At 40.5% G+C, this 16,467-nt stretch overlaps 1 protein-coding gene across 1 annotated transcript in view; it reads left to right on the forward strand.

Moving 5' to 3' along the window:
* Acadsb (acyl-CoA dehydrogenase short/branched chain) overlaps positions 1 to 16,467 on the forward strand; it is a 45,540-nt gene that overhangs the window by 19,163 nt on the left and 9,910 nt on the right. Inside the window, exons 2-8 of the mRNA XM_021204978.2 lie at positions 908 to 1,067; positions 2,217 to 2,317; positions 5,011 to 5,217; positions 6,542 to 6,712; positions 8,445 to 8,570; positions 12,621 to 12,713; positions 15,688 to 15,777. Of these exons, the coding sequence (XP_021060637.1) occupies positions 908 to 1,067; positions 2,217 to 2,317; positions 5,011 to 5,217; positions 6,542 to 6,712; positions 8,445 to 8,570; positions 12,621 to 12,713; positions 15,688 to 15,777 (948 nt within the window). The remainder of the gene's footprint in view (positions 1 to 907; positions 1,068 to 2,216; positions 2,318 to 5,010; positions 5,218 to 6,541; positions 6,713 to 8,444; positions 8,571 to 12,620; positions 12,714 to 15,687; positions 15,778 to 16,467) is intronic.

The following is a 16,467-nucleotide window of genomic DNA, read 5'->3' on the forward strand; positions in this document are numbered from 1 at the left end:
TTTTTTTGAGACAGGGTTTCTCTGTGTAGCCTTGGCTGTCCTGGAACTCACTCTGTAGACCAGGCTGGCCTCGAACCCAGAAATCCACCTGCCTCTGCCTCCCAAGTGCTGGGATTAAAGGGCACACTGCTTTTCATTTCAGAGGACCCGAATTCAATTGCCACCACCCTCATCAGCTGGCTCACATCTGCCTGAACATCAGCTCTAGGGGGACACCTCTGGCCTGTGTGGCCCTCATGTGCACATACCTACATACACACCATAAACATATGCAAAATTAAAAAGAATAAAAATAATTTTTTAATTAGAGGGTCTGATTATTTACAGTAGCTCATTGCTAGATAAAGGAGTCCCATACAATAGTCAATAACTTTTCACTGTATTTAAAAGACAATGACTTTAGTGGGGCATGATGGCACACACCTTCAATCCCAGTGCTTGGGAGGCAGAGGCAAGTTGATCTCTCTGAGTTTGAGGCTAGCCTAGTCTACAAAGTGAACCCAGGACAGCCGGGGCTATTACACAGAGGAAACCATGTCTCAGAAAAATGAAACAACAACAACAACAAAAAAGTGAATTTTAAAATGTACTAAATTAACTTCTCTTATTTTAGAATATGGGTATAGGCTATAAGAATAAGTGATGTGGACTGTTCTTGCAGAGGACCCAGGTTTGGTTCCCAGCACCCATATCATGGCTCACAACCATCTAAATCTCCAGTTCCAGGGGACACAATTCCCTCTTCCACTGGCACTGGCACACATGTGATGTAAATAAACTCACACAGATGTAGACACACATACATATAAATAAATAAGAATGGGTGATAGAGTTATTCCCAAGGAAACTAATGTTCCAATCACTTTCTTCTATGTATGTGTCTTCTTCAATCGGTCTATTCCTAAAGCTGAGAAGAAACTTCCCAACTTGCTTGTCTTCTTGGAAGATTCCTCCTCATGTCCTCAAATCCTCACAACCGGAAGCTTTACTCAGTGTGACAAATAATGCACTAGCCTTTGCACCTCTACAGACATTTACTGACGAGGAAGTTATGATGAAGAAGGCGGGTAAGTAAACCTTCACCTCCATCCTCTGGTCATGGGAAACAACACACATCAGCCCGGAAGATATGCTCACCTCTGCGGTGCTTGCTCTGTTGGGGGACTTGAGGGTATTTGTTTATTTTTGAAGCAGGGTGTTGTTGTGTTGCCCATGATGATCTCAACCCCCTAGGCTCAAATAACCTTACCTCAGCCTCCAAAGTAGTTGGGATTTAGAGTCATATAAATGGGATTTTTCACATAATATTTTGGAAAAAAGTAATATAAAAACAACAGCAGAATAAAGGGTTAGGTTACAGGTTAAGGTTCCCCCATCTCTCATCCCTGATTCTCCAGCTCTTCTTCATTGCCAGTCTCTTCTCTAGCCCTGGAGTGAGGACATGATACTAGCCATCATACAGTGCACAGGGAAAGCATCTCTGAAACAAAGGCTTGCCTGCCCAGAATGTTCTTAGGAACAAGGTAGAGAAATCTTCCTGGATGTGATCATGCAGCTGTTAAAAGGTCCAAGTTGGATGGGAAGTGATGGTGTAGAAAGATAAGGTGTAGGCGGGGAGACAGCAGGCATCTGGCATGGTGCTATATGCCTTTTATTTCACAACTTCAAAGCCAGGAGCAAGTAGATCTTTGTGAGCTAAGGCTAGCCTGATCTCATAGTAAGTTCCAGGCCAGCCAGGGCTACACAGTGAAATTCTGTCTCAAAAAATAGCAAAAAGAATAAGATGGGGAGGAAGAAAGCAGGGAGAAGTTTGAGTGTGTGTCTTATGTTGGTTTGTGTAATAGAAGTAAACTGGTAGGTAGAGTCTGGGCAGAGACATACTTTGAAGAGAAGCTTTCAGAAGGAACATGTAAGTTTAAAATCAGTTGCCTTTGGGGAGATGAACTCTAAATCCAAGAAAGGAGACTAGGCTTTCATTTTTCATTTTATGCCTTCCATAGTATTTTACATTTTTGCTTCAAAGCAGGTTAGGGGATTGCCTTTCTGTATTTATAGAAGGAAATTGTAATTTATATCCTGAAAAACTAAATATAGTCATGTGTATTTTATTGATTAAAAAGTTTATCAGCAAGCTGTTAATGAACTATTTCTTTAACTTAAAAATATCCACTCTATCTATTTAAACATAAACTCATCAGTAATTCTTTTTCCCACAGTCAAAAAATTTGCACAGGAACACATTGCTCCTCTGGTTTCCCCTATGGACGAAAATTCAAAAATGGAGAAATCAGTGATCCAAGGATTGTTTCAACAAGGGGTATTTGTTTCTTAATTCTGCTTTCAAACTTTTTGTTATTTAAATTTTTATATAATATATTTTATTATATCCTTTTCCCTCCCCTACCCCTCTCCTGTCTTCTCCCACCTGTCTACCCACCCAATTTCATTTTCTCTGTCTGTTTCTCTTTCTCAAAAAAAGAAAAAAAATTCAAAATAAACAAGACAAAAATACCCAACCCCCCCAAAAAAAGTACACAAAAAACAGAGTCCATTTTGTGTTGGCCAGCTACTTCTAAATACATCTTGTATATTAAAATATATGCAAACTTTTCAATTGAGGGATTATAATAATCTTAGTGAATTCCTCATTCCTAGTCCAAAGTATCTGTGTTTCTTCTCTGTTAAGGTCTTAGTTGATTTCATACAGTTAAAGATTTCTGACTGGATTGACATTTTTTTTCTTTTTTTTATTTATTATTATTTTCTTTATTTACATTTCAAATGCTATCCGGAAAGTTCCCTATACCCCCACCCCCACCCCTGCTCTCCTACCCACCCACTCCCACTACTTGGCCCTGGCCTTCCCCTGTGCTGGGTCATATAAAGTTTACAAGACCAAGGGGCCTCTCTTCCCAATGATGGCTGATTAGGCCATCTTCTGCTACATATGCAGCTAGAGACACGAGCTCAGGGGGTACTGGTTAGTTCATATTGTTGTTGCACCTACAGGGTTGCAGCCCCCTACAACTCCTTGGGTACTTCTGGATTGACATTTTAAACTGGCAGTGTTGTAAAGGAGAAGGCCACTAGCACCTGGTGGGAGGAAGCATGGGCGCTACAGACTGACCATCCTACAGCACACACACTGGGAAGCTCAACTAAGAGCTGACTAGCTCCACCAAACACTACATACATAGACACTGTGTGCATTCTTGTTTGTGTGTCAGTCTTAAAGCAGAGCTGATATCTGAGTTCCACGTTAAACAGATTTCCAGCTTTGTGATTCACACACTTTGTCACATAACTCTTGTCACCATGTATGACATGTAGAAGAGATTAGAGTTAATCTGGCTATGAGTAGGGCGTTGTCAGTGTGGGAACTCCAAGGAGAACGTCTTTTAAAATCCCCATGCTAATTCCTGGTGTCTCACTTGTCTTTAGGCTCAAAGGAGTTGTTTGGTTGTTTGGTTGGTTGTTTTTAATTCTAAGTATGTATTCAGTACCACCTTCTTAAATCTTGTCTGTCACCTTATTGAAAAATAACTTTTGGCACTATGCCATATAATTTCATTTCTTCTGGTTTCAATGTGACCAGCTTTTGATGGTTTTTCTAATTTTTTGTTATCAGTGAAATACTTAGGAAATGGAATCCCCTGTAGAGACATATGGGGCCTGCACAGACACCTGGTATGTTAGACAAAGACTCTATGGTTCCTCTCCCAGCCCAGTTCTGCTGTCATCATGGACAGACCCCATCCCCTGGTCATGCTTCTGTGGGAATCCTTTGATGGTCTCAGGTCTTGAAAAGGCTTGAAAACTGTCCTCCTGGGGTAGAACTTGCATTTAGGGTCACGTACACTCACTGTCCACCTACAGAAACTGCTCCTGCTTATAGTAGCTCAACTGCCTCCCAACTTCTCAGTCTCTGTGTTAAGTCACCTGCCACATATTTCCAATTAAAGAGAACTGTGACCTTTATCGAGGAGCAGTATTACTAACAATTGCTCCCACTCAGAAATCACTGTCAGTTTTCCCCTCCCACTCCATTGCAGTTCTCAGCCTTCGTGGTGTGGTTCTGCCTTTCTGTTGGCTACATCCTCACCCTGAAATATAGCCGTAACCCTAACTCAGCACTGCTATTCTAGGAGAGCCTAGTGAGAAAGAAAACTTCACCCTTCCTGCAGACATGGGTCTTGCACCACTGGTATATGTCATGTTCCTTTCCTAAAACAAGGACAGTTAAACACGGAGCAGTACTGAGGACAGTAAAATCAAATGGCCAACATTTAGTTTTGTGTGTCAGCATCTGTGACTTGTTGGGTGAGTCACAGATGTCAGGTGTTGTCTGCTAACCATCTTGGACTTGGCCCCAAATAGATGTTCGTGCAGTCATTACCTCTGCTGAAAAGGTTCCTTCAAAAGACCTGCTTAGAAGTCTCTGTGCCAACAACAAGCTGCAGACTTGTTCACTGGGAGCGGGTTACTCTCATGCACTCACTTATTACATCAAAATCAAATCGGTATAGATGGGCCAATATTGAAATACCAAAACAGCTCGTGCTTTCTTAGTAAGAAAGGTTATCAGCACATACTTAGATTTTTTTTTATTCCGTCATTTATGCTTCAAGGCATTTTTTTTATATTTCTTTGTTATTCAAGACCCAAAGTGGAATAAAACCTCTAATATAAATTTATCCTTCTCAAGAAAAGAAAAAAAAAGGAAAAGCAAACAAGCAACCAAAAAACCCTAAAGTTTTTATAAACTACTGTTTATATATAGTTTTTATAGCAAAATGTCTATATCAAATTAAAATATAAATACAATTTTAAAATTAAGAATGCATATATGATGGGCTATGGCTATAGCTTGGGTGGTGGTAAAGTGCTTGCCTAGCATAAGGGGCCCCAGGTCATACATGTGTTTACAGTTTATTTTTTACAATTTATAGTCTCCTGCTATAAATAGCTTTCCTTACCTGTCTCATCTTTCCTCATCTGTCTTTGCTTTAGCTGATGGGCATTGAAGTTGAAGCAAAATATGGAGGAACAGAAGCGTCCTTTTTCTGCTCTGTCCTAGTGATAGAGGAACTAGCTAAGGTGGATGCCTCTGTGGCGCTCCTGTGTGACATCCAGAACACAATAATTAACAACCTGTTTAGAAAACACGCGTCAGAAGAACAGAAGGCCACCTATTTGCCAAAGCTGGTTACAGAAAAAGTAAGTTGAAATGAGTTGTTGAAAATGGATTGGGTCTAAGGCTCCAGTGTTTTAGGGAGAACAGTAACTGCAATATTGACTTTAATTATCCGAGACCACAATGCAGCACCATCCATCAACCAAGCAATGCTCAATAAATTACTGCTACCAGAAAAACACACTCTACTTCTCATTTGTCATGTGGAAACTTAGGAAATAATCATCAGACAATTATTTTTAGCCAGGCATGGCAGTGCATACTTGTAATTCTATCGGTCAGAGGCTGAGGCAGGAAAACTGCTCCTTTGAGACCAGACTAGGTTACATAGCAACTTCCAGGCCAGCCTGGGATGTATAGTGAGGCCCTGGCTAGAAACAAACAAACAAACAAACAAACAAACAAACAAACAAAAAAACAGCACTTTTTTGTTTTGTTTTTGTCTTGTTTGTTTGTTTGTTTTTAGACAGGGTTTCTGGCTTTCCAGGAACTCACTCAGTAGACCAGGCCAGCCTTGAACTCACAGAGATCTGTCTGCCTCTGCCTCCCAAGAGCTGGGATTAAAGGTGTGCACCACCATAGCCTAGCGAAACAAAAGTACTTTTATCACAATTCATTTTCCAGTACCTTTGTTGAAATCACTCTCTACTATAATTAAATACATTTCAGCTTGTGGGGTTGATTGATTGTTTTTCTGGCTTGAAGCTTACGCAAGATTCCTGCATCTTTACTTGAGTTCTGAGATGGCTGCAGGCTCTCACTGTGCTATAGGAAGTCTTAATGAAGGTAGACTAGGAAATGCTACACAGTAAGCACGTGTTCCTAAAATCTGCATTTTTATCTTAGATAAATAGTAAAGGTGATTTTGAGAAAATAATAATCACAATTCTATTATGATAAATATAAACTTTTTTAAAATGCAGGATCTCATTACATACCCTAGGCTGGTCTGAACTCATTATGTAGACCAGGCTGGCCTCAAACTCAAAAGATCTGCCTGCCATTGCTTCCAGAGTGCTGGGATTAAAGGTATATGCTACCATGCCCAGCCCAAATATAGATTTTTTTTGCATAAGTAAAGATTTAACTTACAAATGTCCATTTGTAAGCTGCTGAGCAGTGGCTACATACACCTTTAATCCCAACACTTGGGGGGCAGAGGCAATCGGACTTCTGAGTTCAAGGCCAGCTTGATCTATAGAGTGAGTTTCTAGGGCAACCAGCTCTACACAGAGAAACCTGTCATAGAGAAAAAAAAAAACCCCAACCACCCACAATGCCCATTTTTTCCCCTATGACTTGTTATTATAAAGGATAAATACAGTATTTTTTTTCTCACATCTATAGTTAGGGAGCTTTTGCCTCTCTGAGGCTGGCGCCGGTAGCGACTCCTTCGCTATGAAAACAAGAGCTGATAAAAGTGGAAATTACTATGTCATCAATGGGTCGAAGATGTGGATCAGCAATGCCGAGCATGCAGAGCTCTTTCTGGTCTTTGCCAATGTGGACCCCAGCTCTGTGAGTATAAAGAGAACCTCCTACCTCGCTCCCTCCTCCCACCTTTTCTCTCTTTTTCTTTTTCTTCTTTCATTTCCTTCCTAGGGTTAGTTCTAAGCTCCTCATTCTATGAGAGTTCATTCATCTAAAATAACTTGTTGGCATAGTTATTAACTACACAGAGGACCATTTATTACTTTTTTCCTAATTCCCTAAGCTTTAATTGGGCAGAACTTCAATTTTTCTGTATAATAAGGAAGGATTTAAGTACTTGTAAAATACATATTAAGAATATTGAAAAAGAGCCAGGCATGGTGGTGCGCACGCCTTTAATCCCAGCACTTGGGAGGCAGAGGCAGGTGGATTTCTGAGTTCGAGGCCAGCCTGGTCTACAAAGTGAGTTCCAGGACAGCCAGGGCTACACAGGGAAACCCTGTCTCGAAAAAAACAAAAATAAAATAAAATAAAATAAAGAAAGAACATTGAAAAAGATTTAAGAGTATTTTATTCAGATGGAAGAAAATCATACAGCAAAATGGTAAGTATGTTTTGTTTTCTGAATATTGAATTTAAAGCATGGGGATCTCATGATCACATACTTACAAAAATAATTCCAACACTCACTGTGGGGCATGGAAAAGTACAGAAGTTAATAAGGTCCCTCTCTAGGTGGCGCTGGCTGCCTTAGAATTCTCTATGAAGAGCAGGCTGGCCTCAGACTCACTGACATCCTCCTGCCTCAGCTTCCCAAGTGCTGAGGTGCACCACCGTGCCTGGCATAGGTTCTTGTTTAGTAACTAATGTTCTCCAATTATTCTGGTTCTGTAATGCACATGTTGCAATTCAGAGTCCTTTGGTGTTTATTGTCTGTTTTAGTTTTCTTTCCCTTTTGTACATGTGTGCACATGTGTGTGTTTGTATAGATGTGGATGCATCTTTGAAGAAACCATAAGTCAACCTCAGGCACTGTTTCTCAGGAAATGGCCACTTTCGTTTGGATTTTTACATTAAATGTTAGCTATGTGTATATGTATTTGTCTGTGTAAGGGTATGTACACTGGGTTCAAGGTGCCCACGGAGGCCAGAAGAAGATGTCAGATCTGCTGCAGCTGGACTTATGGGTGGTTGCGAGCCACTGGAAGTGGTGTGGAGAATCTTCTGCAAGAGCAGTTTGTGCTCTTAACTACTGATTCCTTTCTCAAGCCCCCAGCTCTTTTTGAGGTAAGGTCCTTCACTGGGACCTGGGCCTAATGATAGCATTTACCTGTGTTTGCATGATTGGGCAGCAAGCCCCACCAACTCACCGGTCCCTGCCTCCCTAGCACTGGTATCACAAGCCATGCTACCGCGGTCAGCTCTTCCGGCAGGTACTTAGGATCAACAGGCATCCTCAGGTTTGCACAGCAGCACTTTACCAGCTGAGGCATCTCGTAGCCCAGTGACTTACTTTTCACTCTTTATGCTTTTTACTTTTATTTTATGTGAGTAGTTTGTCTACATGTATGTTTGTGAACTACATGCATGTCTGATGCTCATGGAAGCCAGAAGAGGGAGCTAAATCCCATGAAACTAGAATTACAGACAGTTGTGAGCCACAGTGTAGGTGCTGGGAACCAAACTCTGGTACTCTGGAAGAGCAGCAAGTCCTCTGCTGAACCGTCTCTGTAACCCCTTGACTTTCTTACTTTGAACTCTTTATAAACAGGAATTTTTAAAGCCTAAGTGATAATCATTTTTTTTTTTTATTTTTTAGGGCTACAGAGGCATCACCTGCTTCTTAGTAGACCGAGATACAGAAGGTTTTCAGATAGGGAAACGAGAAAATAAAATGGGCATCAGAGCTTCATCCACCTGTCAGTTAACATTTGACAATGTCAAGGTAGGTATTCTAGACTATTCCGTAGAAGATTAATGAGAAATCAGCCTTACATAGAACCATAGGAAATATACAAGAGGATGCCCAAACAGCAAATGGCGTAAGTGTGCACAGAAGAGTTCTTGGTGGAGCTGGTCAGCAGTTAAGCCCTGACCAAGAGTTGAGGCCCTTTTCTCAGTTATTTTCTATGGGAAACTTTCCTGTCCAACCTCTGACCTAGAGAGAAAATGCCAGAAATTAGCTTTAATTATTATTATTTTCATTATTTACAACTTATATACTCTGAAACATTATACTTAAAAGCTTGGCACTTGTGAACCTAACTGCTGGGAGAAGGAATTCTGAGGTTGGTACACCAACGGCCACAAGATGGAGATGTTGCTCAGTAAGAGTGGAAAGCAGCCAGGCTACCCTCCAAAACAGGATCTTCCTCAGGATGCTGGAGCCTGACTTGGCACACATGTTCCACTGCTCCTGGATCTTTGTGGGCAGCTGTGTCTGGAGGTACTGAGATATCGTTGCAGATATCTTTGGGCCTCTCTCCTTTCTTCCTACTTGCCCTTACCCTGTCCATTCCTTCCTGCTCTTCCTCCTAACTAAAGTATTTTCTTTTGTTCCTAGTATTGATTTGTTCCAAGTATTGATTATTGAGGATATTTTGCTGTATGTATGGGAATGTTGTTTTGCATGTGGTGTGTGTGTGTGTGTGTGTGTGTGCGCGCGTGCGTATGTGCGTGTGTGCACGCGTGCACATGCACATGTGCGCACACACACACATGTATGTGAACCATATATGTACCTCTTTCTTGCCCTTGGAGACCAGAAAAGAGTGTAGGGTCCCCTGGAACTGGAGTCCCAGATGATCGTGAGTAGCCATGTGGGTGCAGGGAAGAGAGCCTGGATCCTTGCCTGAGCAGCCATTCCTCTTAGCCACTGAGCCATCTCTCCACTTCTACTATTAACTTTGTATATTATAAGGAAATATTATAGTTTATTTCTCCTTTCTTCTCTCCTACTTACTGGATGGGAGAGTGCACACTCATACATGTGCACACACACACATACCTTAGTAAACTTTTCTAAAAATGAATCATTTCAACAGAAGAGCAGCTTGTTACTCTTGCTTTTGAAAATACTTCATGTTTCTGTAGTTTCTAATGAATTATCTCAACATGATTAACATACAAATAAAAATTGGAGGTAACTTGTTACGCATATATGTTATTGACAAGTTATATAAACTTCCCTTTTTTTATTATTATTATTTTCTTTATTTACATTTCAAATGCTATCCGGAAAGTTCCCTATACCCCACCCCCACCCCTGCTCCCCTACCCACCCACTCCCACTACTTGGCCCTGGCCTTCCCCTGTGCTGGGTCATATAAAGTTTACAAGACCAAGGTGCCTCTCTTCCCAATGATGGTCTGATTAGGCCATCTTCTGTTACATATGCAGCTAGAGACACGAGCTCAGGGGGTACTGGTTAGTTCATATTGTTGTTGCACCTACAGGGTTGCAGCACCCTACAGCTCCTTGGGTACTTTCTCTAGCTCCTCCATTGGGGGCCCTGTGTTCCATCCAATAACTGACTGTAAGCATCCACTTCTGTGTTTGCCAGGCACTGGCATAGCCTCACAAGAGGCCGCAATATCAGGGTTCCTTCAGCAGAATCTTGCTGGCATGTGCATTAGTATCTGGGTTTGGTAGCTGATGATGGGATGGACTCCCGAATGGGGTAGTCTCTGGATAGTCCATCCTTTCATCTTAGCTCTAAATTTTGTCTCTGTACCTGTATCCTTTCATGGGTATTTTGTTCCTTATTCTAAGGAGGAATGAAGTAACCACACAATGGCCATCCTTCTTGGTTTTCCTGTGTTTTGCAAAATGTATCTTGGGTATTCTAAGTTTCTGGGCTAATATCCTCTTATCAGTGAGTGCATATCTAGTGACTTCTTTTGTGATTGGGTTACCTCACTCAGGATGATATCCTCCAGATACATCCATTTGCCCAAGAATTTCATAAATTCATTGTTTTTAATAGCTGAGTAGTACTCCATTGTGTAAATGTACCACTGTTTCTGTATCCATTCCTCTGTTGAGGGACATCTGGGTTCTTTCCAGCTTCTGGCTATTATAAATAAGGCTGCTATGAACATAGTGGAGCATGTGTCCTTATTACCAGTTGGAAGGTCTTCTGGCTATATATACCCAGAAGAGGTATTGCTGGGTCCTCTGGTAGTACTATGTCCAATTTTCTGAGGAACCACCAGACTGATTTCCAGAGTGGTTGTACAAGCTTGCAATCCCACCAGCAATGGAGGAGTGTTCCTCTTTCTCCACATCCTTGCCAGCATCTGCTGTCACCTGAATTTTTAATCTTAGCCATTCTGACTGGTGTGAGATGGAATCTCAGGGTTGTTTTGATTTGCATTTCCCTAATGACTAAGGATGTTGAACATTTTTTCAGGTGTTTCTCAGCCATTCAGTATTCCTCAGTTGAGAATTCTTTGTTTAGCTCTCTACCCATTTTTTTTAATGGGGTTATTTGAATTTCTGGTGTCCAGCTTCTTGAGCTCTTTGTATATATTGGATATTAGTCCTCTATCAGATTTAGGATTGGTAAAAATCCTTTCCCAATCTGTTGGTGGCCTTTTTGTCTTATTGACAGTGTCTTTTGCCTTATAGAAGCTTTGCAATTTTATGAGGTCCCATTTGTCAATTCTTGATTTTACAGCACAAGCCATTGGTGTTCTGTTGAGAAATTTTTTCCCTGTGCCCATATCTTCGAGGCTTTTCCCCCACTTTCTCCTCTATCAATTTCATTGTCTCTGGTTTTATGTGGAGGTCTTTGATCCACTTAGACTTGAGCTTTGTACAAGGAGATAAGAATGGATCAATTCTCATTCTTCTACATGATAGCTGCCAGTTGTGCCAGCACCATTTGTTGAAAATGCTGTCTTTTTTCCACTAACTTCCCTTTTTCTAAATGCATTCATTCATTAAGAAAGTTGTGCTAGGCTCCGGAGGATGCACGAATGAGCAGCACAGACTTGGGAGAAGTCAGGAGACACATAGATGTCAGCAGGCAACAAACCTGAGGGCTTAGTTTGGTTCTTTGTTTTCTTTTTTTTTTCTTTCTTCTTTCTTTCTTTCTTTCTTTCTTTCTTTCTTTCTTTCTTTCTTTCTTTCTTTCTTTCTTTCTTTCTTTCTTCCTTTCTTAGATATTTTCTTTATTTACATTTCAAATGTTATCCCCTTTCCTGGTTTCCCCTCTGAAAACTTCCTATCACTACCACCCCTTCCCCTGCTGACCAAGCCTCCCACTCCTGCTTCCCTGTCCTAGCATTCCCCCACACTGGGGCATTGGGCCTTCACAGGACCTAGGGCCTCTTCTCCCATTGATGTCCCACAAGGCCATCCTCTCCTGCATATGCAGCTGGAGCATGGGTCCCTCCATGTGTACTCTTTGGTTGGTGGTTTAGTCCCTGAGAACTCTGGGGGGGTACTGGTTGGTTCATATTTTGTTCCTTCTATGGGACTGCAAACCCCTTCAGCTCCTTGGGTCCTTTCTCTAACTCCTCCATTGGAGATCCTGAGTTCAGTCCAGTGGTTGGCTGTGAGCATCCACCTCTGTATTTGTCAGGCACTGACAGAACCTCTCAGGTGACAGCTATAATGTTTTAGATTTATTTTATTTTCTGTGTATGAGTGTTTTTGCACGAATGCATGTATGTGTACCACCTGTGTGCTTGTTGGCTGCAGAAGTCAGAAGAGGATGCCAGAGCCCCTGAAAGTGGAGATGAATGGTTGTGAACAATCATGTAGAGTGCCAGGAGTTGAATCTGGGTCCTTTGGAAAAACAAGTGCTTTTAACCACTGAGTCATTTCTGCAGCTTTTCTCATTGAAGTTTACTCAATACCATGATAGAGTAACGTCACACAAATGGGGGAGATTCAAGTATGTATGTGTAATTACATGCCATGTATATTTAACTTCAAAATAAGTGATATAAATCTAAATTTGGAAGTAAGTATACATTTGTATTTCCAGGTTCCAGAAAGTAATATTTTGGGAAAAATTGGGCATGGTTATAAGTATGCCATAGGAAGTCTTAATGAAGGTAGAATCGGGATTGCTGCACAGGTAAGTCTTCTTAGCTCCTTTACATTTTGAGCCAATTAAGATAAAAATGAAAAAGAGTAAAAAAGAATTACAATAAGACAATTGATTATCTGGAAGCTCTTGAACACAAGGTGGCAGCCTGTCCTAGCATGAGGGGAAAGAATGACTTCAGGTTATTTCTCTCAAACTCTACTTTGGTCAATGATGTAAGTGCCCAGAAAATCAAACAATGGCTTAGTAAGAGCTCTTTTCTGCTTTGAGAACATTAAAGCATAATCTAATGCTAGACCAGTAACTTCCAAATATATTACATATTAAATAATGGCATCTGTTTTTCAGTTAACTTTTCAAACCTGAAATTCATTCTTTCAGAACATTTTAAAATTAAGAGCACTCATTCTATTATATAAGAATGTATATTCTATATTCTATTATGTAAGAATGTATATCCATATGTTCATATATATTCTATTATATAAAAATCTATACATATGTATTTATATATACATATCTCTATATATATTCTATTATGTAAAGTTCTATGCATATATATACATATAACCCTAATTTCTATCCTTAATATATATTATATCATATCATATATACACATATATATGTGCATGTATGTATGTAATTCTTATTACTCTCTTTTCACTCTTTCTCTTATCTCCTTCCCATCCTTAGCAACACCACATCCCCTCATCCTATCAGATTGAATTTTGTAACTATTGGCTATGTTTAGTGATCCATTTCCAGGGCCATCTATGTGAGCATTGGAGCCCGGTGGAGTCAACTGAAGGCAATGACTGACCCTCAACCTAAAATCTGTCAGTAACGGGTAGTTCAACATTGAGAGTTGGCACCCCCTAAGCCCTTCCTGAACCTATCAATAGTCAGATATATATTTGTTTTTAAGCAGTATCTAAGATTTTCTAACTTAAAGCTTTTAGATTTTGATATAAATAATATCTGTTAGTTGTTTAAATAGTTAAATGTTGAATTACTACTCCACATTTTTTCCTGCTATTCTTTACTACGTTAACAAAATTGTGCCCCTCCCCCACCCTTGAGGGGAGAATTTCTGAGGATTGAATCTAGGACCCTAACCATGCTAAGCATCTGCTCTACCTCTGAGCTATACCTTCACCCTAACAAACTATTCTTAGACCAAAATTCAATTTCGGCTGCTAACAAAGCTAAAAGAGTACTGCCATACCTGTGCAGGGTTTCTTGTTGTACAACTTCATTGGATACAGCATTAGAGCTCCACCATGAAGCCTAAGATTTCTAGATATACATAATATAGATGTTCTGGCCAGGAAGTCGATGGCATGAGATTGACTCCAGTTACTCACTATTATCTTATAACCCAGTAAAGTGCTAAATAAAGCAGGCACGTACTGAGTCTCAGTGGGTGTTTGCAGAGTTTTGAAAAGGTACACGGAACAGTGAACTGGAGTCACTGTTCTTCAAAATCCTGCAGTTGCAGAGAATTTACTTCTTTATTGTTTAAAATGGAAACATTCTCCCAAGATAGAAATGCATGTTTTCATTCACAGTGGGTAATTTCAGTGTTTAAGTCAGTGGTGTTGGCACATGCCTGTGATCCTGGAGGCTTGAGGCAGAAGGGTTGAGAGTTTGTAGATAGACATAGCAAGTTCAAGGCCAGTGTGTGTACATAACAAAACCTACCTAAAAACAAAACAAACAAAACAACACAACAAAAGCAGGGATAGAAGGCTAACTAAGCAGTCAAGCGCACTGGCCACTCTTGGTTTGATTCCCAGCAAACACATGGTGCTTCACAGCCAGCTGTAACTCATCCCAGGGGATCCAGTGTTCTCCTCTGTCCTCTGAAGGTCCTGTATGCACCTGTTACACAGACATACATGCAGGCAAAACATTCATACATGTTAGAAAATGATGAAAAGAAAAAAATTTAAGACCCCAAATCAATCTTCACATTAACAGAGTCTTAAATGCTGGAAGATGACATCATCTGTAAACACCAAAACTTGCTGCCTCATTTTAATTTGAGGCTTGTGGGGGCATTATCCCCTTAATTTTGGATATAATCTTCTGTTCTCCAGAGAATACTAAATAAAGGCCAAAAGAAAGTGTGAATGAACGCTAATGAAATATTGATGTTTGTGAGCACTTCCCCCCAAAGCTTTAACTATTGATTTTTTTCTTTTTCTTTTTTTAAACCTACATAATTTGACATAATTAGATAGTGATTTACTAGCTACCTAATGTTGAAGTTTAAAAACCATTTTTAAGCCCGGATCGTTCGATAGTTATAGAAATTGGTTAGCAATGAGACAGTTCAGCTAAAATTGTGACCACCTTTTGACTTGTTCTTCAGATGTGGAAATTAGTGTTTTTACCAGATTCTCTCATCAGTTGTCTGAACCCCAGTTAAGTCACTCGGGGAGGTTTTGAAATGCTGATGTTTAGGCCACGCCCCCTCCCCCCTTCCTCCCACTCAGTGGTAGAGTGCTAGTCTGGCTGGCTGGCACTGTGGATTATCCCCTCTGTACTTCAAAAAACAAAACAAACATGCAAGGCACCTAAGTGACTCCAGATTTGACTCTGAGGACTGGGGACAGAATCTGTAGTCCGTTCCAGGCTAAGCTACAGCTTACTTCATGCCTGGAAAATCAGAATTTAATGACAAGGACTTCTGAGCAGAATCCTGGTCCTATAAACATAGTTGTAGCCAGAATTTGCTAGAATTAAATGCACTTACCCTTGCATATATGAAGAGCGTTCACATTGTCTCCACATGATCAGATACATTGACAAAGGTACTTAGTGAATACCCAAGGCACCTACCAGCTCTGGGTTCCCCTTCTCGCTTCCCACCCTGCCCTGCCCTGTCCTGCTTCAGTCTCCCTGTGAGAGGAATATGTTACTTAGGCAACTAAAGGCATAAACCTGTAACAAAATACATTTTGATCTTTTGGTTTTTTTTCTCTCTCTTTTCTTTAAACAGATGCTAGGACTGGCCCAAGGATGTTTTGACTACACTATTCCATATGTTAAAGAAAGGATGCAGTTTGGCAAACGAATATTTGATTTTCAGGTGTATATAATTAAACTCTGTTGTCTTGGTCTTTCCCCTTCCTGTGTTTAAAGCCTTGGAGGGAGTTCCCCAAGGATGTTCTATTGGGAGGAGAAATAGGTCTCATGGGATACACTGTGGCCATCTTAATCTTTTCTAAGGGCAGAACCTTAGTCCTTGAGGCCAGCTGTTGTATGTTTGGGATGCCTTGTGGGCACTGGAGAGCTGTCTCCTCGCTGACATCATAAGTTCAGTATCTCCTAGGCTCACACCTCACAATTCTGCGTGCAGGTTCATATGATTTTATCTGAAATGCCTGGCACTAGAAATATTTCAGGCTTTAGGTGTTTGTAGAGTTCAGGACATTTTTGTGTACATGTAAGATAGCCTGGGGATGTGAGATAAATCTAAACAAACTTCATTTATATTCCTTATATGCCCTATATGTAGCTCTGAGGTAATTTTATATACTTTTAATAATTTTAATCTATGAATCAAAATGTCACGGGTTGAACTTTCTACTTATGGCACCATATTGATGCCTAAAAGTTTCAGATTTTGGAGCGTTTTGGATTTCAGCTTTTCAGATTAGGAATGCTTGCCTGGTAGTAGCTGTAGCTCCTGCCATCATCTCCTTCTTATACAAGAAAACTGGAGCATGTAGAAGGTGGGCTCCCAAAATCATGTAGTTGGTATGTTTTTTCTTTTTCT

This window comes from Mus pahari, chromosome 1 (assembly GCF_900095145.1).
Source record: "Mus pahari chromosome 1, PAHARI_EIJ_v1.1, whole genome shotgun sequence".
NCBI lineage: Eukaryota > Metazoa > Chordata > Mammalia > Rodentia > Muridae > Mus > Mus pahari.